The following is a 26,213-nucleotide window of genomic DNA, read 5'->3' as shown; positions in this document are numbered from 1 at the left end:
GAGACTGCCTTTGAAGATTATTTGAAAAGTAGTTCTGGTCCAGATTGCAGCAGCCTGAACTGATGCACACCAAGGTTCCCATATAACACCTGTGCTTTAAGAGTTGCACAAGTTACTTCTGACCTCAAATCAAATTGTTGAATGCCATCTTTAAAGCTTTTCATGAACCATACTCTCAAGCCTGAAATTCCTAAAGATCTCCTCCAGTAATATTTGCCCACTCAATAAGATCTAATAGAATGGGTTGTCTTCATGTCATCTACAGAGATTATGTCCGAAAAGGCTTGGAAGCTCCATTGTTTTGTTCATTTTTTGTCTTTTCAAGTCAGCACTAACTCCTAGTTGCTGCAGTTTTCTTGGCAAGGTTTTCAGAAATGGTTTGATACTGCCTCCTTCCTAGAGCTGAGAGAGAGTGACTGGCCCAAGAGCACCCAACTGGCCTTTTGCCTAAGGTGGAGCTAGAACTCATAGTCTCTTGGTTTCTAGCTTAAGCTTAACCACTGCACTAAACTAGCTCTCAGCTCCATTTAGAAGATTAAAAAAATTCTATTGTAAGATACAGATAGTCCTTGACTTATGATTGATTGTTTAACAACAGTTCAAAGTTACAATAGCATTAAATTTTTGCAATAATTTTTGACCTATATTTGCAATAGCAATAATTTTTGACCTATATTTGCATTGATAACTGTTGCACCACCCCCACAGTCACAGGATCGCAATTCAAGTTCTTGACAATTGGCTTGAACTTATAACCGGCTACAGCATCCTACATTCACATAACCATAATTTGTGTTCCCCTTTTGCTTGAACTTATAACCGGCTACAGCATCCTACATTCACGTAACCTTAATTTGTGTTCCCCTTTTGCTTGAACTTATAACCGGCTACAGCATCCTACATTCACGTAACCATAATTTGTGTTCCCCTTTTGCTTGAACTTATAACCGGCTACAGCATCCTACATTCACGTAACCATAATTTGTGTTCCCCTTTTGCGATTTCAGGAAAGATTCCCATTGGGGAAGCTGGATTTCCTTAATGACAACCATAAAAATTGTCATAAAATCGCCTGACTTGAGTTATGACTGAATAATTTATGAGGGAAACTCTGTTCCCAATTGTGGTCATATATCAAGTCACACAGAAATATCATGTGCTACAAAATAGAAAAAAAATACCTTTTTTTGTTTCCATAAACTTCTCATAACTTTCTGGAAAATCATCCTCAGACTTGGATTTCTCTACAGGTGGTACAATTGCTTCACCTTCTTCCTCTTCATCTTCATTGAACCACATTTCTTCATCTTCCTCCAAAGTTCTAGCATCTCTACGAAACCTATTGCTACGTAGTATAGACGGGACGCTGTAAAACATACAAAAACAAACAACACAAAAAAAACTTTTACAATTTGATAATGTGACTGCTAATAAAACTGATAAAGCCAAATTACATTTGGTTGTTATGGCATGGAAAGATTACTGGTAAATAGTTCTGAGAGTTTATATTTTTATTAATGTGGCTATTAGTTTAGGCTTGTCTTTTAAGACATCGAGGGCAATACATAGGGTTTCATGAGTTTCCTTCTAAACCTAAAGGCCAGGTGAAGCATAACACACATTTTCTGTACTAAACATAATCTGGATTTAATAAATCAAGCCCTTATATATTTTATCTTTATTATGGGAAGATTTCAAGATCTGTTAAATTCTCTTTCCACTATTTTTTTTAGTCATTCTCTTTCTACAATGACAGATCCTCATTTATTTTGATTTATAAATAAGCAAAATTATGCTCTTAAAATATTATCAAAATGTTTCCAGAAAATTTGCTTTAATATCTAAAATACTCAACTAAGTCCTAAGATTCTATGGTAATATAGAAAGTTACCTCCTTAATACAAATAAAAGAAAAATCAAATGCACACAAACGTATATTTTCTGATGGATTGGCTCACCAAACAAACAGGGTAAGCAAATGTCCTCTTTAAGAACACCCTAATGCTTCAAGGAACAAAATTCATTGCTATTAGTTTTGCACTGACATGCTTGATGATGCACTTAATATCTATTCCCTTTTCCATGACAAATCCCGGATTTGTCACTTGATTTATCACCCCATCTTCTACAATATCTTAGCAAGGCTATTTGTAAACTGTACTAAAGGCTTAGTTAGAGCCCCTAGAAGCTTTCCCAAAGTTGTTTTCAAAATGCAATTCTTAATATGACTGGGGAAAATTAATATCTGGGAATCATTCAGTAATTTAGCTGTTCATCTTTCAGGGCACTATTGAAAGTCATAAAACAGAATCCAACCAAGAATAAACCACAACCTCCTTCCTGATAGCATAAAAATCTGAATTTTTTGGGTTGCTTAGAAATTTTGAAATATATTTTTCAAATTAATTAAGAACAAAGCTTTAGAGCTTTAGAATATCTCTAAAACAAAGACTGCAGACAGAAATAGATTATATATAGAAACTCCTGAGACAAAAAAAGTGCACCGCTAAATATAATACCTATAAGAAAGGTGCATATCACCAACAATATTAATGGAACAAACAACAACGGCTCAGGAACCTGCAAGACAGACTATCTAGTACTGGGTTTTAGATTTTAGTTTTAAGGTGTGTACCTGTTCAGTTTCTGGCTCTGTCTGTCTTTCTCCTGCTCATATTTTGTCTTCAAGCCTTTGAATGTTTGAACATATTCAATAGATTCAAGTGCCTTATAAAAGTTTTCAACGATATGGGCAGTAAGTGATTTGATATCTTCCTGCATTAATACAAAATAAAAGTTTAGTGCTACTCAGCTAAAAAAGAAACATTAATATGAAGCTCTCATAGAAGTTACAGTAATTTATGACAACAAAAGACTTGATGATTTTTTTTCAACCTCTCTCTTGAAGAACGGACTACAAGGAATTCGAAGTGATTCACATTTTTTCTCTTCTACATTAGTGAACTGAGACAATAGGTAATTTGAATATACAGAAAACTTTGTAGATAAGAATCCTGAGATCATTGGACAAATGTTTCTCCTACAATGGAAGAGAAGAGCCAGCAGCATGTCTTTAGGATAATTTCCCTCTACTACATCACATTAGTATTTGACCTGCTACACAGAAGAAGGAAGCAAAACAAGTGGATTGCTGTCCAAAAATAAGGAAGATAAAAGAGAATCTCAAGATGTCTTTGATCTCATGAAAGCTGGTATCTCTATGGGAGTCCCCCCTGTCTCACCCTTAAAGGCAGAAAAAATTGTAAGTAGTCTTGTGGTATAAATGGACCTGCAAAGATTTTGTCCTAGCATCAGTGTGAGTTTGGCTTTCTTGTGGATACTACAGATTATGGGGAGATTCTGGGATGAAGAAACAATATGTTTTAATGTTCAATAAAACTCACTTTTTTATAGATATGCAAACACACATATTTAAATCAAATCCAAAATCTTTAATAGTTTTTATTTAATAGTTACATACATTTTTATTTAAAAACTGGGAATTAAATTCAGATTATTATAAATTTTTACTTATCTCTTTGGGGGGAAACATAACATATAAATACAATGAATGAAAGAAATTTTATTTAAAGCTCTCTTTGCACATAGAATAAATCTGATTATGTCTTTTCCAACTGCATGCAGTTTGTACAATTGCATGCAAAATGATGTGAGCACATAGAGAAAACTGCTGATATTCATAGGAACAAAATAATTACCAGAACTATAGCCTTCATATTTTTATATATTTTGTCCTTCCTAATGTTTTCCCACAAGGGCAGCGTCTGTTATTTTCAGACCAACTTTGTGTTGATCCATTGGTTGCAACAGGAATTGACCAACCAGCTTGGTCTAAGAGAGAGTGACAGGCCCAAAATCACCCATCCAGCTTTCATACATAAGGTAGGGCCAGAACTCAGTCTCCTGATTTCTAACCTGCTGCCTTAACCACTAAATCACTGAATTATTAACTATAATTACCTTTTCCATTAAACAAGGAAATGTTTCTAGGGAAAGCTGCATTTGAATCACATTAAAAAAAAGGTTAGATGCATAGCAGGGAAAAAATGAACAATTCTGAACAGAAGCAGTTTAGATCCTTGAGTAAGCACAGTGGGAGTAGTCGTAGGTGTTTGCTTTATAGACTTTAAGGGGAAGCCCCTAAGAATGTTTTTCTCTAAATCAAGATGAAAGAGGAAGGCAAAAAGGATGCTATATCAACCTACAAGACAAGAGAGTCACGATAATTAGTGATTCATTACTGTAAGAGGATGAAGCAAACACATGCTGCTTGTGAGCCACATTATCTGTCAAGAGCACAGGACTCTTAATCTTTGATAGATTAATTCCAACATGGCTATATCCATTGACAATCGTACTTCCATGCTTGTGGAGATAAATTACAATGCAAAGAATAGCTCAATTTGTATTACTAGAGACTTTGAAAAGTTGTAGAAGGAAATTCAAGACGTTGGGCACTCAGGTGGCATTCTCGTCTTCCCTTCTAATCATGGTAATGGACCAGAAAGGAAAAGAAAAATACTACAAATAAAGACACACTTGGTTTCTGGGACCAACATCTACATTATCTAGATGACTGGCTATTGATACCACATTAGCTGCACTTCAAAAGGACTGAAAAATGTACTTGGCCACAACAGGAACCCTTGATTGGGAATGCTTTAAACCGAATACTATGGTGATAAGAAAATCCTGAAGAAAGAGTTTCAGAAAAAGGCATGGGCATCATAAAAAGTGGAAGTGTTGCTCACTTGGGGCAGGATGGGCATATTTTGTGTTCCATCAGTTCAGAAAGATAGGGATTTTCTACTAAGAAGCATTCTCCCTCCAGAGATAAGAATCATCTGACCCTGCTGGCCTTTGTAAAGCCCTAAAAACCTGGTTCTCTACAGGCACCAATTTCTTGGTTGTATTTGTGATTATGGGCTATATTTTCTTGGCTGCTATGTATTTTAATTTTTGCATTGTTGCAATTGTATTTATATCTTGTTCACTGCCCTGAGCAGATTTGGGCATTTTATGGCCTGCAGGTCATGTATGGCTCTTTGGCTGTCCTTGTCCAACCGGTGGCATCAGAAGCATGGGGTTGACAGTGTAAGGTGGGGTATCAGAGTTGGGACAGGAGTGGGTGTTAGAGCATCAACAGGGGATGGCATGTTGGTGTGGGAGGGTGGGGCAGTGGTAGTCCTCCACAACAGTCCCAGTTTCTCATGTGGCACCTTGGAACAATTAATTGCCCACTCCTGGCACTAGCACACAATGCCAAGAATAATTAAAAAGCTTCACTAGATATGCTCAGAATAAAAGGATTTTTTTTAAAAAAACCGTATCAATATATTAGTTGTTCCCCAAAGATGGCAAAATGCTAATAAAGTAACAATGATAACAACAAAAAGAGCTGTTCAATTCCTATTTTGGTTTAATATTCTCAGCTAAAAGAATATTTATTCCACCAGGACATTGTAAATATCAAGATGAAAGGGAAGAACTGAGATTAATAGAAACATGATCAGGGAATAAATAAATCTTTACTTTGAATGAGTTTCAAATATACAGGATCAGATTTGTCTCTTATAATATTGATGGAACTGGCCAATGCTCTGTCTGAATCCTTATATATTAGCTTAGAAAAATCCTGGAAAACTAGTTGATTTCTAGATGAATGGAAGAAATTTCTTCAGAAAGGAAAAGCAGAAAGATCTATAATCTAGGATCACTCATTTTGATAGCAATATTTTGGAATATTTTAGAACATATTATAAATAGATTGATTTGTAAGCACTTTAAAAACAAAGTATTGATTATAAATGTCAGCATGGAGTTATACAGAGCTTATTATGCTGCAAAGACCTGAAAAGACTCTAAATTTAATGTGTTTTGACTTCAACAAACCACTTGATAAAGTAATCCATGATATGCCAATTAGTATGCCATTTATGTGGCATGATACATAGTTGACTCAAAAACTGTAATAAAGCGTAGAGGTAGTCCTTGACTTACAATCACAATTGAGCCCAAAATTTATGTGGCTAAGCAAGACATTTGTTAAGTGAGTTTTGCTCCATTTTATGACCTTTCTTGCCATAACTGTTAAGTGAATTATTGCAGTTGTTAAGTTAGTTACACGGTTGTTAAGTGAATCTTGTCAGAAGGTCGCAAAAGGTAATCACATAATCCTGGGACACTGCAACATAAATGTCAGTCAGTTGCCAAGTATCTGAATTTTGATCATGTGACCATAGTGATGCTGCAATACTCATAAGAATGAAAAATGGTCATAAGTCCCTGTTTTCAGTGATATTGTAACTTTGAATGGTCACTAAATGAACTGTTGTAAGTCGAGGATTATCTGACTTCAACATTAGTTGTTAATCAAACCTGAGTGGAGGATCAAATGGGATTCCATAAGGATTGGTCTTGGGTCTTCTGCTCTTCAGTATTTTTATTAATGATTTGATGAATAGGTGGAGAGGAGTGTCATTAAATTTGCAGATGATACAAAATTGACATAAAATTTAAAATAATTTTGATATGTTACAACAGTGTTTCTCAACCTTGACAATTTTAAGGCATGTGGACTTCAACTCCCAGAATTCCACAGCCAGCATTGCTGGCTGTGGAATTCTGGGAGTTGAAGTCCACATGCCTTAAAATTGTCAAGGTTGAGAAACACTGTGTTACAATAATGAATTGAAAGTAATGTGAAAAGGTACCAGAAACAATATTTTTCGTTTAGCAAATGAAATCACAAGAAATGGGAGAGAATATCGGACTTCATATTTACTTGTAACTGACTGCCAGTTGAATATGAGCAAGCAGGATGATGTAATTTCAAAAAAGATAAATGTAATTTTAAGCAGAATCGGTGCATGCGTAATTTCTAAATCCACAAGAAGCAATCATTCTACTTTATTTTATTTTGCTTTGACTAGTTCCAACCTCATGCATTACATTCAGTTCTGTGGACAACACTTTAAGAAGGATACAGAGAAATGGCAACAGATTCAGAGATTGCGACAAGGATTAATAAGAGGGCCTGAAATGAAATTCTGTGTTGAGAGATTGAAGAACAAGTGTGTGTTTAGGCTCGAGGAAAAATGACTGAATAGTCATAGAAAGGATGTTAAACAGAAGGAAAAGATCTCTTTTTTCTCATTCCAGAGCGCAGTACACAAAATAATGGAATTATGTTATACAAAGACAGATTCCAGTTGAATGTTAGAAACAACATCCTATCTGTATAAGCAATTCAACAATGGAATAAATTATATAAAGAGGTACAGCCACCTCATCGCTGGATGTGTTCAAAAGGAAGCTAAAAGACATTTGTCTGAGATCCTGTAATTTGGATCGGAGTCCTGAGCCCATCCCAGCTTTAGGATTTTGTTCTGTTCAGGTATTATTGAAACTGAATTAAAATACTGGCTTAAAACTGTGTGATTCTCTGGGCAACAATTCTGTTCAATGTCAGAGCTCTATTTCTATTACGTATTTTCTTTAGCAACTACTGATATCAATGCTAGAATAAAATTAGTCATTAGGACCATTTTTAAGCAACAACACTCATTTGGGAAAATTTCTACAATCAACTTCAGCACTTACTGCAGAACAGGATTTATATATTTTTAATCTTACCATCTGACACCCCTCCCCCCCCAAAAGCTCACCTGGCATCAAACCTCGCCAGTTTCCAGCACTATCTACTTTTAATTCTGTGTGTTCATTATTTCTTTTAATTTGGATCTAGCAGATGTTTTTACTGAAAACTTTGGTACAAAAAGAATTTTCATAGTCTTACTGGGAGTACTCTGAAGATGATTCTGAACTTATAACTTGATGAATCCAGTACCTCTTTGTAATTTATTAAAGTACATAATCTTTTTTTCCAGGCTTCTATATAACTCTGAAGAAAGATGCTATCGCTTTACGCAATCTACTTTTTAAAGTTAGTGAATGCCATATAAGTTGCTTTAATGAACAGCAGAGGGCTGTCCATAATAATATAGATACAGCTTAACTATTGGCTCTAACAGATAAAGATTAGGAAGTATAAGCAATGGACCAAGACTAAGGTCCTTTCATCTTGTGTTCATCTTGCAATGATAGCCTTATAGAAGAGGCCTTTTGATATTGCTGAGTTTTTTTTCTATTGTGGTTTTACAATTAAAATCTTGAGGTATTTCTATGCCTAAAACAATTATGTTTGAAAGCTGAAGTTGAAAAATACAGACAAAACTTACCACTCTGATGAATTCAAAAAGTTCAATGACTGCTGAATTCAAGAGATTATACCTAGTTCCATTATCCAGAAGAGCATTTATGACTGGTTCAAATAAGTTTCCTTTGGTAATATAACGGTTATAAAATTCATCTTTTAGGCCAATTATCCTCCTCATAAAACGAAGGGCACCTATAACATTAATATATTAAAAGCATTTTTTTGTCTTTCCTATATCTTTTCTCACATTCTTTGCATTTTACAATAAATCTTAAAGAGACATTCTACTTCAGAGTAGAGCAGCAAAAAAATTGCACGAGAATTGTATTTAAAAAAGGAGTCTACAAATACAATAACCCCTTGGATCTAACCAAGAGAAGTTAACAGTACCTCTGAAATGTGAAAGCATTTAAAAAGTACAAGCATAACCATTTAGTTAATGAAGAGCAAGAGGGTTGATCATGAAATGCTAAGTTTTGTATTCAGGGTACGTTTAAACTACAGTTTTGTTATCAAGCCCTGGGAATCTTTCTGGAGACAGCAGTACAGAAACACTGAAGGCATAAACAAATAAATAATGAAAACCACTATCTGGATTTTTTTTTTTTAAATCTTTTGAAGTTTCACAGGGTCACCTTCTCTGTTCCCTTTGCTCACTTCATCTCACTGCCCATCTAGTGGGAATTAGGAAACATTTTGGGGAGGGTGTCAATGTTTAATTTTCATAAAAAGACATACAGGGATTTAGGTTTCTATTATTGTTTTTAATTATATATATATAGAGAGAGGATGGTTTCCATTTTTATATTAGAAAGGGGACATGGCATATTATATGATAAATTTTATGGTAAATATAATTTATGACTGATAATATGATGACACTTATTAAGACAAATGCAATTTATGGCTCACTTCAGCTGCATTATTTCTTCATATACATGGAACAGAAGGCACCCTGAAATTGTCCTGAACCAGCCACAAGAAGAGAAGAAAACTGATAAAAAACTTTCAAGTTCTTCTGTCAATTTCACTAAGTATTACAACTTGGTTTGGATACAAGACTTACTCAGATGTGAAGCTAATTACGAATTATCTTTATGAGTAAAGTTTTATTTAGAGTGGACTAATGAGCCTAAAATACTTTCTGAAACACTTGCAGAACGAACTAAGATAACACATCTTAAAATCTGGGCCAAACATAAACCACAATCTAGAAGTATTCAGTTTATCCCCCATATCGTGTTCTGAAATTTTGATACACATGAGGACATGAATTTACCTTGGGAATGAAAAAAATTACAAAAGTGATCTGATATCTTAAAACATATTCAACTTAGTGAATTATTTGGAATTTTATAGATTTTGAATTGCGGAATAAAGGAAAAATAAATGATATGCACCCCCCCATCGATTCCATTATGCAGAGATATATTTAATTCTGTTTTATAAGTGTATGCTTTCTCTTTATTTTGCACAAAGTTTGCTGATTCAATAGATCATGATAACGACAAGACTATAAACAGGCAATTATTCCACCTTAGTTTCTGAGTTTTACCAAGTCCTTGCTCAAACTTTAAAAAAATTTCTCAATAGTATTTCTCTATTCATCTGTTCAGGATAGCCGTGAATGAGTTCAACAATGCGCAGAGCCACCCAGAATCACTTGACAGTGAGACAAGTGGCATATAATTTAATAAATAAAAATAAAATGTATCTTTAAGAGAAAACTCTGCTGCTACTTACACAATGCCAAAAAGGTGTGTTTTGAATTCATCAAGACTAAAACTCTTCTTAACAAGTCCTTGTTCATAATATAGTTTTTGATGTGATAAGTGTGATGTTCCACACAAAAAGTAAGCAGCTCCAAAATTAAAGCAAGCAGCTGTGCTGTCTGATAGTTATCTGCAAAATAAACATAAACAAAACTAAGGCTCTATGAAGAATTACACAAATATTACTCCTGAATTATGACTTCTAATACAGGCAGGGTTTTTGTAATGCAAACAGAAAGCTAAATATGTCATTATTTAAAAGAGGTTCTTAATGCACAAGCAGGGATTCTAAAAATATCTTTTCTTTAAAAGGTTCACCATCATAATTAAGAAGTTATAACCATAGATAATTGTTATTCCCTATACCAATTAGATTCTAATAATTTTTAATGGAAAAATATGTATCTTTGAATCTGTAGTAGAGCATTTACTCCATCCTGACAAACTATACAGTTACTGTATTCTAGGGAAATTGTAACAGCAAAAATGATGATATAATAATAATAATAATAATAATAATAATAATAATAATAATAATAATAATAATAATAATAATAATAATAATAATAATAATAATAATAAAAAATAGGAAGGGACCTTGGAGATCTTCTAGTCCAACCCCCTGCTCAGTTAGGAAACCCTATACAATTTCAGACAAGTGGTTGTCCAGTCTCTTCTTAAAAACTTCCACTGTTGAAGCATTCACAACTTCTGGAGGCAGGTTGTTATTTTTAAAATTATTCTTAAAATTTAAAATAGCAACAATGATTTTGCTTAAAGGTAGAACACAGTTGGCAATTTTCCTACATGTCAGCTGAAAACATACTTAATATGAAAATTGCACTGTGAATGCCTTTTTTCTTTCCAAAAACAGGGGAAACTCAAGATATTAATCTAAAATTTAGGACATAATCTTGCACATCATTTAAATTATTTAAAGATTACATATATTATACACAATGATTTTTACCTACCTGGACAAATGGTATTATTCTTGTTTGCAACTACAGCATCTTTCAAAAAAATAAAAAGAAATGTGTAAGTTTCCTGCTTAGTATCTATGGTATAGAAAAAGTATTATTAGATAAGAAATATGATTCATTTCAGGGCTGGAATTTTTGGATTTTTTTTTCTTTTTTATTAGATTTCCTTTATATGTAAGAAACAAATCTAATAAAAAAAGAGAAAGAAAAAAGAAAAATGATGCAAAGAAAAACAAAAGAGAAAAAGCTAAAGAATCTAAAGTAGATGTTTACTAGATGACTTTTTTTATCAGATATTAATAAACCCATTATCAATCTTCCTTCTTAACTATTCAAGAAATTTTCTCAGCCCCTTGTTTAATTGTCATCTTTTTCAATCATTAAATCCACAAACCATCATTTTATGTTTTTTTCTTCTCTGAGCAAAAAGTATATATAAGGTTTCCAGTCTTTTAAAAAAGGACATTGTTTTCTCCCTGACAAAACAGGTCAATTTTGCCATTTCCACCAGTTCTGACATTTTGACAATCCATTCCTTCACTGTGGGAATTCAGAACTCTTTTGTCTTTGGACTTGCAAAAACTTGCTCTTGCTAAGGCTGGAAATTTTTAATTTCCAAACAGACCAGAAGATGCTCATTTATCATCACAGAAGTTACAACATTACAGCCCACCCAACTTTGTCTGAATTTCAATACAGTCTCACATAAAATAGCAAGGAGCTGGTCTCTAATCAACATATGTGCAATACAACTCAATAAAGATGTTACTGTAGGACAGGCATGTCAAACTGCCGGCCCATGGGCCGGATGCGTCAAGGCAAAACCGCATCCACCCCATTGCCAGCAATGGGGAAAAAGTCGTGATACGTCGTGCGACGTCACGAGTTTGACATGCCTGCTGTAGGAGAAGGAGTGGCAGAGCCTGGGGTTGGAGTCAAAAAAGGGATGAACCTAGAATCACTATGTAGCCACAAATGTACGAAGTCCAACCCACCATGAACTTCTAGCAAGTACTAATCATTAGTTGAGAATATTCTTGTGCATAGGCATGAGTGATAAATCTGTTTAATTAGAACTTCACGTATGGTTCTGGTCTTTCACACCTGGCAGTTACTGAATTTAAAAAAAACCCTTTTATATGTTGTTGTTACTGTTAAAACTTATCATAGCTGCTACTCCCATAGACTTCTGGGCAGCTTGAAAATACAATTACAAAACTATATAAATAAGTTAGAAATATGCAACCTTCCAGGCAGCCTGGACTAAAACAATCAAACTGTTAACAAATCAAACCAAATGAGGGCCCCCACTAATGTATTAACCCCATGCCTGAAAATAAAATCAGGTCTTAAGTGCTTTTCAGAACCTTAGGCTATTGTCCATATTTATGAGGGGATGCCATTTCAGTTAGCAGGGGCTTTATAGAGAAGGCAAGCTTCCTCAATACCACAAGATAGCATCATTTAAATAGAAGGGATTTGGAGCATACCCATTCTGCCACAACATACTAAGCAGGCAGAAATTATGAGAATGCTTATGCCTGAGAGTCAGCACTTTCCCAGTTCAACTGGGTACAAAAGAAACGGGCTAATGTCTTCAGGGCTGTGGAGTCGGAGGAAATTTTGGGTACCTGGAGTCGGAGTCGGCAAACAATGCACCAACTCCGACTCCTACTAAATTTAGATTGGAATTAAAAAAAAAGCAAGTTTAAATGTCCCAATTCACAAAAAGTTATAATTAATGACTTCTCTACTGTAAGAATAAAGACCAATGCATGCAGTGCCTCACGTAACCGCAAAACGAACACGTTAAGTGACTGTGAAGAAGCATGCTTTTCATGTGCTTCACTATATGGCACGCAACGCACGATTAGGAGCGGCAATACTTATACTTTCCATAGTGTTGTGTTCTGCTGTTACAGGGAACGCAGCACCCATGGGTAACCTAGCCTCTCACTGATAAGGGATTAAGTAAATATGTTTTTTGCAGGACTAGAGACACTTTGTTGTTTTCATTGTGTTTGTCTTTTGCTTAAACTGTTCAATACAGTAGACTGTTGGCTTCCCAGCCAGTAGTCCTGTGGTAATGACATGTATGTTGCCTTTCTTTCCTTCAAGGAATGTATAAAATACATTCGCATATTAATACAGAGGAGTCGGAGTCGGGGAGTCGGAAGTACAAAAAACTGAGGAGTCGGAGTCGAAGTCGGAACATTTATCTACCGACTCCACAGCCCTGAATGTCTTAATAATTAAAAGGGATATACAAATAACAAACCAATACAGGGACTTGCATAATTTTTCTGTACTGGATTTACAAAAGAGGTTTGTTAAAGCTTTGAAGAATTAGAAATAAAAGGAAGGAATATAACGTTGGTTTATTTAATCAAGGTTAAAATAGATATGTTATATTTGATATCCCTTAATAGATTTATGCTGACATCACAACTGAAATGGTGATATTTGATGGGTTTATGGATAAGAGATGGGGGATGGGAAGAAGAGTTCACTTTATTTTAAGAGAAAGTGATAAGTTATTAAATTTGTTTATAGTTCTCATAAAGGGGAAGTCACTTCTCTCTATATTTTTTAAACTATATTTTTACTTTTTCTATCTTTTCCCTTTCTCTCTTTTTATTCTTTTATTTGTATTAGTTTGTGTTAGTTGTATTGTTCTAAATTGTAATCTCTAATAACATTACTATAAAAAAAGAAAAATAATTGCTTCTATCTTTCTTCATATGGACAATTGGAAAAGGAAAAAAAACAGCTCTCAGGGAAGAATCTTGACAGGCTGGATGTGAAGGTCTTAAAGCCTTCTGGCTGATGGATTGTAGGTTTTTTTCTGTCATATTTGGTCTTGATACATGTTTCATCTAATAAAAAGTTCATATTATGTTACTAACTTTATTTAGCAAGCATATATCCTGAGTAAGAATAACAAAGGGGAGCATGAAATAATTTTACCTTTGTCAGTTTTATCTTCTGATGTATTTGCCAAAAGTGGAGCAGTGAGGACATGCATACAATGATTGTAGAAAAAATTTAGAAATTCACTTTTCTCAGTTTTCTGGAACATAAATATGAAATATATTAACAACACTGTAAAAATATTTAAAGTTATGAAGCTCACAAATAGAATCAGTCATTTTACCCAATGCCTACAATATCAATCTAAGTACCATTTTGGTGTTACCAGTTTCTGAGATGAGCTAGTCCATTCTCTGCTCTAACACTTCAGTTACTCATTTTTATGCAAAAATTATTAACTCTTCTGGTACAATTTTTAAAAAAACATTTCAGGCTCTTATATTGTGGTTTTTGATAAATTCATTCATTTGACTTATTCTTTAACATTATTATCATCTACTTTAAAACGGCCCGCAAGCCATCTTGAAAATGTCATAATGCAAAGGATTAAAATAATAAGCAACAGACATAAAATGCTGCCTCTGCAAAGAAGCCGAAGAAACAGTGGACTATCAAGAAGGTCACACAGGCTGACTACAGACAATGTCATGATAATGTAGCAACAATGATGCATCGGAATATCTGCAAGAAGTACCATTTCCCTGCGAGCAAGAATTGATGGGAGCACAAATAGACATAGTAATAGAAAATGAAGACATTAATGTGCTCCAGGAGTTTAGAATTCAAACAGACAAACATCTGCCACATAACACCTCAGATTTACAAGAAAGACAAGAAAGTCGGGACAGTGGACATGGCAGTATCTGAAGACAGCAGACTAGAAGAACTGGAGAAAATCACAAAAACAGGTAGTCCTCAACTTATAACTGTTCATTTCATGAATGTTCAAACTTACAATGGCACTGAAAAAAGTGACTTATGACCGTTTTTCACGCTTATGGCCATTGCAGCATCTCCATGGTTGCATGATCAAAATTCAGATGCTTCGTAACTGACTCATATTTATGAGAGTTGCAATGTCTCAGGGTCATGTGATCACCTTTTGTAACCTTTTAACAAAGTCAATGGGGAAGCCAGATTCACTCAACATCTGTGTTACTAATTTAACAACAGCAGTGATTCACTTAACAACTATGGCAAGAAAGGTTGTAAAATGAGGCAAAACTCACTTAACAAACATCTCATTTAGCAATAGAACTTTTGGGCTCAACTGTGGTCGTAAATCAAGAACTACCTGTACAAAGATCTGCAAATAGAAGTAAACTGACTGGCAAAAGAAAGCAAAGATAGGCACTGGGTGAAATCTGGAGCACCCCTTGGACAACATCAGCATTGACAAAATAAGTCAATTGCAAAAAGCAACTTTACTTGGAACAGCTTACAAGCTATGATGATATCTTTAACATCACTGACCAACATCAGCCTATTCCAGGTCGCTGAGAAAGCCTCAAAAGGTAGATAAAATATTAAATCCAGTCTAAACTGGCTGACTATCTCAAAGGTTTTTCAGGAGGCAACAGAACTTTCTTGTTTGTCTCTGAAGACGTTTCGCTTCTCATCCAAGAAGCTTCTTCAGCTCTGACTGGATGGTGGGGAATGGAAGAATTTATATTCCTTGCAGACAGCTGGTCATTTGCATTCTTTTAGAGACTTTGGGACAACCATGACCTGGATGACTGAGAATCTCCATAGACATCTGGCTGATTACATGACAAACCATAATAATGGCAGAAATTTACAAATTAAACTGCCAATATTACTGTAAAACTTATTTGCTCTGTATCCCATTTGCATAACTTTGGGAGATCCTTCTAATGACATGTAGTAATTCAAATATTGGACTAGATCTGGAAATCCACCTTCAAATCCTTATTCGGCTATCGATCTCATTGGTACTTTTTAGCCAATTACATCTCACAGTTTAGCTTGCTCAAAGAACTACTTTGAGCAGTACATTGTTTAGCTAATTATGTTTCCTGTCCTCAATAAATTGAGGCCTTTTACATTAAAATCCCAAACTATTTCTACTGTAATCGCTGCATATCTTTTAAAATATTTACAGACCAGATCATGTAGCAACGTAATCTGTAGGCAATGACAAAATCTGTGCCCACAGATATAACTTTCTACTTTTTTGGCTTATGGGCAGGAGACATTATTGTGGAAGAGTTGCATCACCCAAGCATGACATATAATCAAAGAAATAACTGATCTGTAAACAAAAGAGTCAAACATCTGAAATCTCTGTATACTGATGATAATACAGATTGGCAGTATGCTATGTGGACAATTTTGTAAAGTAAAGCTACAGGAGAAAAACATGTCAAAGAATATTTGCTCAAATTATAAAATGTTCTAAACAATTTTTCAAAAGTTAACAAGTATGCTTAAAGTTTTTATTAAATGTATTTTTTAGACAGTAAAGTTTCTTTACCCCTTTCCATTTTCTTACATTAGCTGTGGCCAACATGTTCTCAGGATCAATTAGAGTACGCAAGAGACCCATTAATTGAACAGCACCCCCAAGTTCAGGATCAGTGTCACAAATCATTTGCTCAATGACTACATTTATGAGGAGGATATCCTGTAACAAACCAAAAATAAGTTATGTCTTGTTTTAAAAAAAATAACAATATTAAAACTTCATAGCTCTCAAATATTTTGCACCCACATTCTGCTTAAAGATAACAATTGATATATATTTATTACAGAGGGGTTTTGGAAATTTTGTGCTAAAATAACCTTGTAGTGCAGGGGTCCCCAACCTTTCTGGGATGGCGGCCTGGGGTGGTGGAGGTGCCTTTACGCGTGCGAGCACATGCATACGTGGACACGGTTGTGTGTGCACGAATGGGGTTGTGATTGTGTGCGTGACACAAACAGGGCCACGAGCTCCCGCATGATGCTGGGGCGACGCTAGCACCGTGATGCTGGGGCGATGCTAGCACTTGCGCAATGCCACAATGCTAGCGCTTGCAGTGACGATAGCGCCTGCATGATGCCGTGACACTAGCACTAGTGGGGGGTGCGCTCGTGGTGACGCTAGTGCCCGCCCAATGTTCACGTCATTGCTAGCCCCGACGCTAACATGAGTGGGGGTTCTGAGCATGCACACGCACATGCACTGGCCAGCTACTCACGCGGCCCAGTGGCCAACAGCCCATGGCCTGGTAGTGGGCTGCGGACCACAGGTTGGTGACCCCTGTTGTAGTGAAATAAACACTATACATTGATGAAGTTTACTCTTTTGAGCCTATTTGTTTCTCTAGATACCTACAGTCAACTTATGACTGTAATTGAGTCTACAATTATAGTTGTAAATTGTGACAATCATTAAGCGGATTATTATGTGATTGTGACCAATCTTTTTTTGTGGTGATTATTGTGAACACAGCTGCTGTTAAGCAAACCCAGCATTTGCTGTGGGTCATTTTTTTTTGCCAGAAACTTGTAAATTGCAGTCACATGACTGTGGGATCCTGCAAACAGCCCTAAATTAATGTTGACTATTGAGCACCTAAAATGTGGTCACATGACTATGTGTAACATATGGAAGTAGCATTTTCCATAACACAGGGATATTCACAGAGAAGCCAGACTTGTGGCTCAAACCCCTCAATTTTTTGTAGGGGCAGGATCCAGAGGATATCCTTTTTTCAGACTATACAGGATGAACAGAGTCATGTTTGGTTTGGCTCGGTTCCATACAAATATAATTACAAATGTAATTGCAATTGTAATTGCAATTGTAGTAATTGGTAATAATCAACAATTGAATTGGCCAGGAAGCCAACTGGCAATCATTGCAGTGACCACAAAATAGTAGCATGTGGTGCATTTTGTACCAACTGACGATTCCACAGTCTTAAAACAAAGCTCTACATAGAGTGCATTGCAACAATCAAACTGCATGGTAATCGTCACTGTATTTTAGGATATATTACTGATGCACAAACTGAAAATGGGCAAAGGACCTCCAGGCCAAGGCATCCACTTAAAGCTGTAGCAGGAGCTGTGGGTTCAGGCATGGACCTGATCCTCAGGGTGAGCTTGACCGTGCAAAGAACCACTATCAGAATCAATATTCTTGGAAAGCCTGTTTATTGGCAAATGGGACCTCTTATGTTTCTTCCCTTCTAGTCCCTCACTTTCCAGACTCTGCATGAAGACTTACACACCACCCCCGTTGGGATGATAATGACAGTATCGTAACGTAATATTAACATGAAGTAGGGAAAGGCCTAGGATTATTCAGAACAATGGTGGTGTAAGCGCCGGATTTCATTACATAGGAACAAAATTGTAGATAAGAGAAATATTAAACTATTAGAACAATCCCTGTTTAGATCCTGCTTCTTGAAATTTGTATTATTAATCAAATTTATCTAAACAACATGTCATTTATTTAATTTATACAGCTGCCCATCTCATGCTTGTGATTCTGGGTAGCACACTCTATTAAAAACATACAATCAAACAATATAATTAAAACAAAACCATTAAAATACAATTAAAACACTTAAAAATTATAATAACAAAAACATGGCTGAATGCATTCTAAACTTACATACAACTATTTAATGGGATCCATATTTCCCTTTTATGCCTGCATATTAGTAAATCAAGGAGGTGAAATTAACTATTAAGCCCTCCAATCCATATTCTGCATCTGATTTCCAGAAGTAGAGTTCCAGAAGTAGAATTTCCAGAACAAGAAAGAAAGTGACCGATAAACTTAAGGGGTAAAAGTGAAGGAGAATGGCTGCTATGCTAAGAGCAAGCAATTGGGTAGCGAGTGAACACCAATCTTACAATCAGGCAATACTGTTTGAGGCATTAATTAGCTAGTCAAGTGCAACTGTTAAGATCTTCTTTAACTGTATTGTTGAGACAACAAATGCATGTTTTTAGAGGTTGGAAGAACAAGATTAAACAGAGAATAATTGATTTCAACAGAACAAGAACTTTGATTCTAGAAATGGCCACTATCTTTACTTATGGATGTAATATATATCTGTAAGAAAGCTGCATGGTTCTTACGTCATCACTCTGTTGTGCTTCTTGCATTACAAATTCCCGAACCATAGATGGACTGAATTCTACCAGATAAGAAAATATGTCTGTAGCAGCAGATCTAACTTGTAAATCATCCATACCCTGAAATCAAAATTAGATCACTTAAGTTAAAATGGAGCATTTCTGATAGAGCATTAACTTTATAGAAAGAAATCAAGTGAAATAAAGACCTGAAATACTGGGGAGGAAAGGAACTAATTCAAGATGCTGTGAGGCAATCAGATTGGATCTAAAGACTGGGGGTCCTCCATCACTGCTATAAAACTTATATAAATATATATGCCATGTCATCTTGAATCTAAAGTCTTCCATAAAACTAGTGGTTACAACTTGCTCTACCCACCTGAAATTCCTTGTACAGCATAAAGTTGAGCTTGTTTTGCTATTCAATTTATAATTATTACTGAAAATATATTTATGGAATGAAGAAAATATTTATCATATATAATTTATTATATATATGTAGAGAGCCATGGAGATGGCCCTGTAGGGAATATTGAGAAACTGTTAATAGAAACAAAGGCTGTGGTTTTAACCATTCAGTATGTCTGACACTTGGCGACTTTATAGGCAAGTGCTCTCCATGCTACTCTGTCAAGCACAACTTCTTTTAGTTGTTGGATGTTCATCTTTGTATCAGTGTTGATGTTATCAAGCTGGTATGTTCTTTGCTTGCCTCTTCTTGTTCCACTAATCATTCCTAGCATCACTGACTTCTCCAATGAATTTGCATGCATGACATGGCCAAGTAAATCAGACGTAGTCTTGTGATTTTGGCTTCTAATGATGTGTCTGGTTTTATACAATTCATCAACCATATGCCGGTCCCAAACCCAGATAAATAGGGAAGGTCAGGGAAAGCAATGGTGATCTACCCTGCAAAAAATCTCACCTTATAGCAATAACTCAACATGACTCAGAAACAAGGGAAGAAGCATTCTTTTAGCCCTGGGAAATGAAATATTATTAGGAAAAGGTTCATGTTAACTCCTTCTTGACTGTGGGGTATCAGAAGGAGAAAAAGTAAAACAAAAGCAATTTCACAAGATTCTGTTACTATCAATAAAATAAAATATAGTTTACACTACTTTCTGTGGAGTCAGTTTCTTGACTTGATCTAACTTGTTAGGCTGACATTTCAAAATATTTAACATATCCCTCCAAATTTGATATGCATAGTCACACATACATTGCATATCAGGTACCTTTCAGTTATTACAGATAAGAGTCAAGGTTCCAATATCAGCTGTATATTTAAATTAGTATGTAAATATTTATTTATCTATTTATTTATTATATAGCCATCCATCTTTTATTAAACTCTTGGAGGCTTCCAAACAACAAATGCCCAGAATCGTTTGCTATAAGATGGATGGTAAATACATTCAATAAATAAATAGATAAATTAAATTAAAGCATCAATTAAAAAGCATAATATATACATCTATTAAAACCATAAACTTTAAAAAGGCACCAAAATTAAGCTTCCAGTATACAATATGCAAATATAAAGAGTAACTCTGAACTGTACCTATTTCAAATGATAAGTAAGCACTAAAGAATGCTATCCTTATAAGAAACGTACAACATGCTTTGCCTGGAATTCAACTTACCATTACTATTTCAAGAGCAGGAAGAATTCCTAATTTTGCCAATGTTTTGAAAAAGGTGTCTCTGTTTTGAGGCTGTAATGTCTGAGAAAATGCACAGAACTCTTTGAAAAAATTAACCTGCACCAAGTGAAAGAAAAAAATTATATAAGGAAAAAAGTACATTGCTGAAGTTTAAATGAGCATAGAATCTGTACTGTATTGCACTATACTTAGCAAAAAAACCCCAAATATAATTTTTAGGAAATATAGGTAGTAGAAGTACTAATTTAGTGAAGATGGCAATGTTATTGCCACTTCTTTCATTATTTCTTCCCCCAAAACACATCAGTATATTGTTTTAGACTAACTGGCTCTGAAACTATTGAATGAATACTTATCTTATTCAGTAAATGTTTCTTATGTTTTTAATGTGTAATGGATCATGGGGGCCTACTTATTCCAACATTTGAATTAAAAAATCCTGACAAAGCTACAGAACTACCTATTTGTTGACGTCACTTTTCTATAAATCAGCCAAAAAACAATCAAGCCAAACCAAAGTAGAACTGAAGTCCTGGGTACCATGTCATGACACAGGCATTCACACAGAGTCCCTCTTGAGGGAGGTGGGCAGTTTTAAAATAATATAAAAAAATAAAGCAGTCATAAATGTAATCTTTCCAGACACATGGAGGCACTATGAACAATCACAAGAATTTCAGAATTAAATCTACAAATAAACTTACCAGTTCACGTCTTTTGTCATCATCAGTAGCTTCGTCAGTTAGCTGTGCAAAAACTTCAGACAAAAACTTTTCATCTTCCTGCAGAATATTGTAATGTATAGTTATAACACAAAGAATTTTAAGAATTAGACTTTAAAATAAGGGTTTTTTTCTCCAATTAGTTCACTTTGCCACAAAAGTTATACATTTTTATGTTTTATTTTGACTATTTCATATCACAGATTTTCAAATGTTTCTTTTCAGTCTCATTTGATGTAAAATAACACTGAATGTGATTAATATTGTAATTAACCATAAGTAATTCTCCCAATCATGAACTATACTTAGCGTAAAATAATTTTAAATAGCCACAATCTACTTAAATTCATATCATTATCACCTATCTATTATTATCCTAGTTAAATAACTAGAATGGCAAGAGAAAGCAGGGTTCTAAACTGACTGAAGAGCTTAAGGATTTAAAGTAACCTGCTTCAGACTTTGCATGGCATGTATAAAATGATGGAGCCAGGCAACAGTGATATGATGAAGGGATTTTGGCTACAAGACCCATTTTGATTTTTAAATAAACTTGAACTAAATGCCTAGTTTACATCTCATCACTATTTTAAAGAGATAGGTAAGATTTGCTATTGTAACTTCCCTAACCCTAAAATTTTGTGCTTCAGAAACTGAGGGAGGGGAAAAGATGGAAAGATTCCCAGTCCTCATACTGTTACTACTTTGTCTTTTCCTTCTAAAGTAGGTCCTCCTCTAACAACTTTCATTTGTTCCCAAATTCAAATTGGAATCCAGGAAAACTGAGAGGGTTGGAAGCCAAAGGAGCCCAACTGAACCATTAATCCAGTTTTTCCTCAAAGCTGCTCTTTTCTTGTATTGATCTGTAGCTTCCACACATCACCCAGCAAACTAGTAGAAAATTACAGGAATTATTGGAAATGCCATGAGTTGGGTGAAATGGCTCAGTGAACAAATTATATAATTTAAGGGTATTTTGAATATTCAGTTCAGATTTATATAATCTTTGGTTAAGGTACCTTAAAATGAGAACACTTAAGCAATAAAAAAAGATGCAGCAAGGCTCTTAACTAATAGAGCCAATAGCTTTACTGTAAAGAATTTAAGAGCTCAGCACTCAAAGGTGGTACAAATGCACTGTCATCTGGGAACTGAACAAAATAATCCAGGAAAAAAAAACGTGGACATGGATACAGCAGTTTAGTTTCCTAAGACCTGTAATTTTAAAGACAAATGCAGATTCAACCGTTATTTTGCTAATCTTAAGTATACTCACAATTGATTTACCCTATCTCAAAGGTATAGAATATCTAGAAATAATAGTAATTTGTATTAAATATCTTGATAGTTCTAGTAGTAAATTTAACATGTACTGGGAGTTTATCTATCTATCTATCTATCTATCTATCTATCTATCTATCTATCTATCTATCTATCTATCTATCTATCTATCTATCTATCTATCTATCTATCATCTACTATACCAAGATTTAGAAAAATAAGTATTATACACAGTTCAAATAGTCACAAACTGTTCTTAAACGAAGGCAATGATTACTTTTAATTAGCATATTTTAATTAGGTAAATATAAAAAAAAGAATTAACTTCATTTTTTCCTAGCATATCAAACCTGCCCATCTTCACATTTATGGTAGCTATGCTACTACTGTAAGCACAAAATTAATATAATCTTGCCAAACAGATACAGGTAAAATATACAGTACTTTGGAACTGGGGAAAATAGTAGCATTATTTCCTTCTTCCCACTATACCGTTTCCCAAATATCCCTCTTTCTCATCCTTCCTGCTTCAGCAATAAGTTTGCAAATTAGTGTCTGTTGATCCGAGAAATGTGTCATGCAAAACAGTCATGACTACTGCAGTTAGTAGGCTGCATTTCTAAATATTCCGTTCCCAATTGTTAACATGTGTCAGAAATCTCATACTAATGACACATCCTTCTATCAAACTATCTAGCCTAGAAGTTCTAACTAGCTGTCACAAAGGATAATTATTGTGCCTCCCCCACATTTTGAAGAACACTGAACAATTCAAACTGATATTTTTAGAAAAGGAATTCTGAAGGTACAGTCTGTTCTCCTTATTACTTCTTGGCTACACAACTAATAATATAATTAACAGTAGTTTGTGTGTGAAGTTGTTAAGCATGTGTCATAGTTTCTATAGATCAGTTAATGCAGTACCATAAAAAGACAAAATGTACCGTCTACAATTTTACCATCATATCACATCACATTAAGATTATTTCTATTTTAGTTACAGATCACGCTTCTAAATATATTGCCATGTTGCCTTGCTATTAAGAAGCAAAACATAACCTTAAAATATGTTGGTTATTTAGTTTTTACTTATAAAAATGTATTTCTTATTAATAAAAAAAAGGTTTAGATGTGCTAGAAAGTGAAAAAAACTGCTGTATATCCTCCACCAGGCCATCAATGTTTTACTGTAATCACAGCAAAATGAGCTTTAATTTCATCATTTTGGCACAAAAGGAAAATATTGTAACTTAATAAGGAAGAGACCAGTAGGAGTTAAACCTCCTTAGTTGTTAAATTCAAGATGGAACTGCATCATGAAAACTGCTTTCACTTTATTGCTGCCCAGAATTTGGTTTGGATCTGGATTACCACAATTGATTTCTAGGCATCTGAATTAAAACACCTTTAAGAATCCTCCTGCTTCTCAATGATTTATATACAATATAAGGGCCAGTGAACTATAGATTTCTCTACAAATTGCAGAATGCTTTGGTTTTTTTTGTTTAATCTTAAAATAAAACTAGTTAGATATTATTTCAGTACTGGCTCCTATAAGTAAGCATACTTTTGCAAAAGTAATCTATGATTAATTATCCTGACATCATTTAACTTTGATTTTGTTTTTCTTTTTTCCCTTTTATAACCTCTAAAATTCTGAACAGCTTTAGGGCAATATCTAAAAATGTGTCAATGCTGAGGACATCAGTATATCCTAGCACATGGCCAACTAATTCTGAGACTACAGTGAATTTCAACACCAGATTAATGGGTATGGGGGCCTGAAGCTTTGGATTTCTTTCTAAAGTAGTTCTTAGACTTTAACCATTAAAAAGGAAGAAAGGTCCTAGCTATACATAGTGTATATAGTTTATTGCCACTCCAGTATTGTTCATACTCCCAGTTAACAGATTCATCCACCTTTTTTTTTCCTCTCTGAAACAGCCTTGTAGAGCAGGCAGTAACAAAACTCAAAATGCACAATTTCATATTGTTGCAGTAGTGGTAACATAGCCAGAAATAAAGGAGATTGTTTCCACAACATGACAAGTATAATTTATCTTATGTGGGTCGTGCTCTTTGAAAATGTGAGGGTGTAAAAAGGAAAGAACATTAAGTAAGGCAGTACTGTAACACTAAAAGATGGTCTACCCTATATCATCTACAATACATTTATCTCATATTCAGAAGTTTATCACAATTGCTGCTGCAACATTATTAAAACCAAATCTTAGAAGAACTAAACACAATATTAAATCTCTGTAAATCTAAAACTTCATTAAAACATTACTTAAGAGCAGTAACCCTGAAAATGCTAATTCAGCTCAAATGGCATTGTGATACTTCAACAGAATGTTTTAACAAAACAAAAATAACTATTACACAGGTAAAACAGCTACTAAGGACCAAATTGCAAACTAAATGACACAATAACATCAATAGCTTGTTGAAGAGAATCCTGACAAAACATTGTCACTACAGCTTGATATAGAAAGACCAAATGATCTGAAAATCAAACAAGCTAAATATTTTTAAAGTTATGTTTTATCATGTTCAGAATTCAGGTAATAGTATATGCTAAAATGTTGTAGTCCAATTTATTTTGGTGAGACCTTCTACTAAATTAACTACAATTTATCTGCTGAACACTGAACAATCATATATTTAAAATGAGCTAACCCAAGAATTATAGTAGAATGAATGATGAATAAGTTTTTAAAAAGTAGCATCACCAGATTTATTCTGAAGTACCACAGTCATTTGTTGATACAGAAGGAATAATGACTACAAAATACTTTCCAGTGACTTTAATTCTTCATGTCACAATGTTTAACAATCACCCCAATCTGAAATCTCAAATTGCACTTTGTCCCTTGAATCCTTCAATAAATCCCCAGAGTTGTAAAATTATCATTCTGGTGTAACTAATGTGAAAATATTAAATCTATTTTGAATAATTACAATAACAGCATTTAACTAATTTCACAACACTGAAATGATTTTTATTTTTTCTTCTAGTCTTTATACCCTTTTGAAGTGAGGCATGATGAACCTCATTCTAAGGCCAAATGCAGAACTTTATTCTCTAAAAGTTCTTTGAAACCTCTAATTATGTAACATAGGCTTTGCATACAAAATATCCATATTCAATTCCTAGGCAATTTTACAAAATCTTCTATCTGAAACTCAAGAATTATTATCCATTAACCCAGACGATACTGAACTAGTTAAACCAGTGATATTCACTTGGTACAAAGCAAGTTTCTTTATTCCTATTTAAACCTTCACCAATTTTAGATTCAACTTAGCTTCTTCCTTCAGTCATCCACTATGACATGTTGAACATGCAAACATGCACAAAGGAAAAAAAACCTGAGAAAAAGTAAAAGCATATAATGGAATATTATAATCAGACTGAGGATACTTACAATAAAAACTCAGTTCAACTTCTTATTTCCTCAGCTCTTTTCCAACTGGTTTTTATAAGAGCTACTGTTTATTTTAAAATGTCAGAAGTTTATTTTTCCCCCTCTTCCCACCTCTCTCCATTTTTCATTTTATGTTGTCTTTTTCTG

General features: G+C 34.5%; 1 protein-coding gene across 1 annotated transcript in view; it reads right to left on the bottom strand.

Moving 5' to 3' along the window:
- The window catches only part of PPP4R3B (protein phosphatase 4 regulatory subunit 3B), a 43,064-nt gene that overhangs the window by 6,207 nt on the left and 10,644 nt on the right, over positions 1-26,213 (bottom strand). The window contains exons 5-14 of the mRNA XM_015831379.1: positions 21,340-21,417; positions 20,615-20,731; positions 18,966-19,082; positions 16,378-16,509; positions 13,962-14,064; positions 10,986-11,024; positions 9,983-10,141; positions 8,262-8,431; positions 2,636-2,775; positions 1,182-1,366 (exon numbers count right to left, since the gene is read on the bottom strand). Coding sequence (XP_015686865.1) covers positions 1,182-1,366; positions 2,636-2,775; positions 8,262-8,431; positions 9,983-10,141; positions 10,986-11,024; positions 13,962-14,064; positions 16,378-16,509; positions 18,966-19,082; positions 20,615-20,731; positions 21,340-21,417 — 1,240 coding nt within the window. The remainder of the gene's footprint in view (positions 1-1,181; positions 1,367-2,635; positions 2,776-8,261; positions 8,432-9,982; positions 10,142-10,985; positions 11,025-13,961; positions 14,065-16,377; positions 16,510-18,965; positions 19,083-20,614; positions 20,732-21,339; positions 21,418-26,213) is intronic.

Source organism: Protobothrops mucrosquamatus, unplaced genomic scaffold, assembly GCF_001527695.2.
Source record: "Protobothrops mucrosquamatus isolate PMUCROS unplaced genomic scaffold, P.Mucros_1.0 scaffold_256, whole genome shotgun sequence".
Taxonomy (NCBI): domain Eukaryota; kingdom Metazoa; phylum Chordata; class Lepidosauria; order Squamata; family Viperidae; genus Protobothrops; species Protobothrops mucrosquamatus.
The sequence above is the reverse complement of the archived record's forward strand: the minus strand, read 5'-3'. Positions and strand labels throughout refer to the sequence as shown.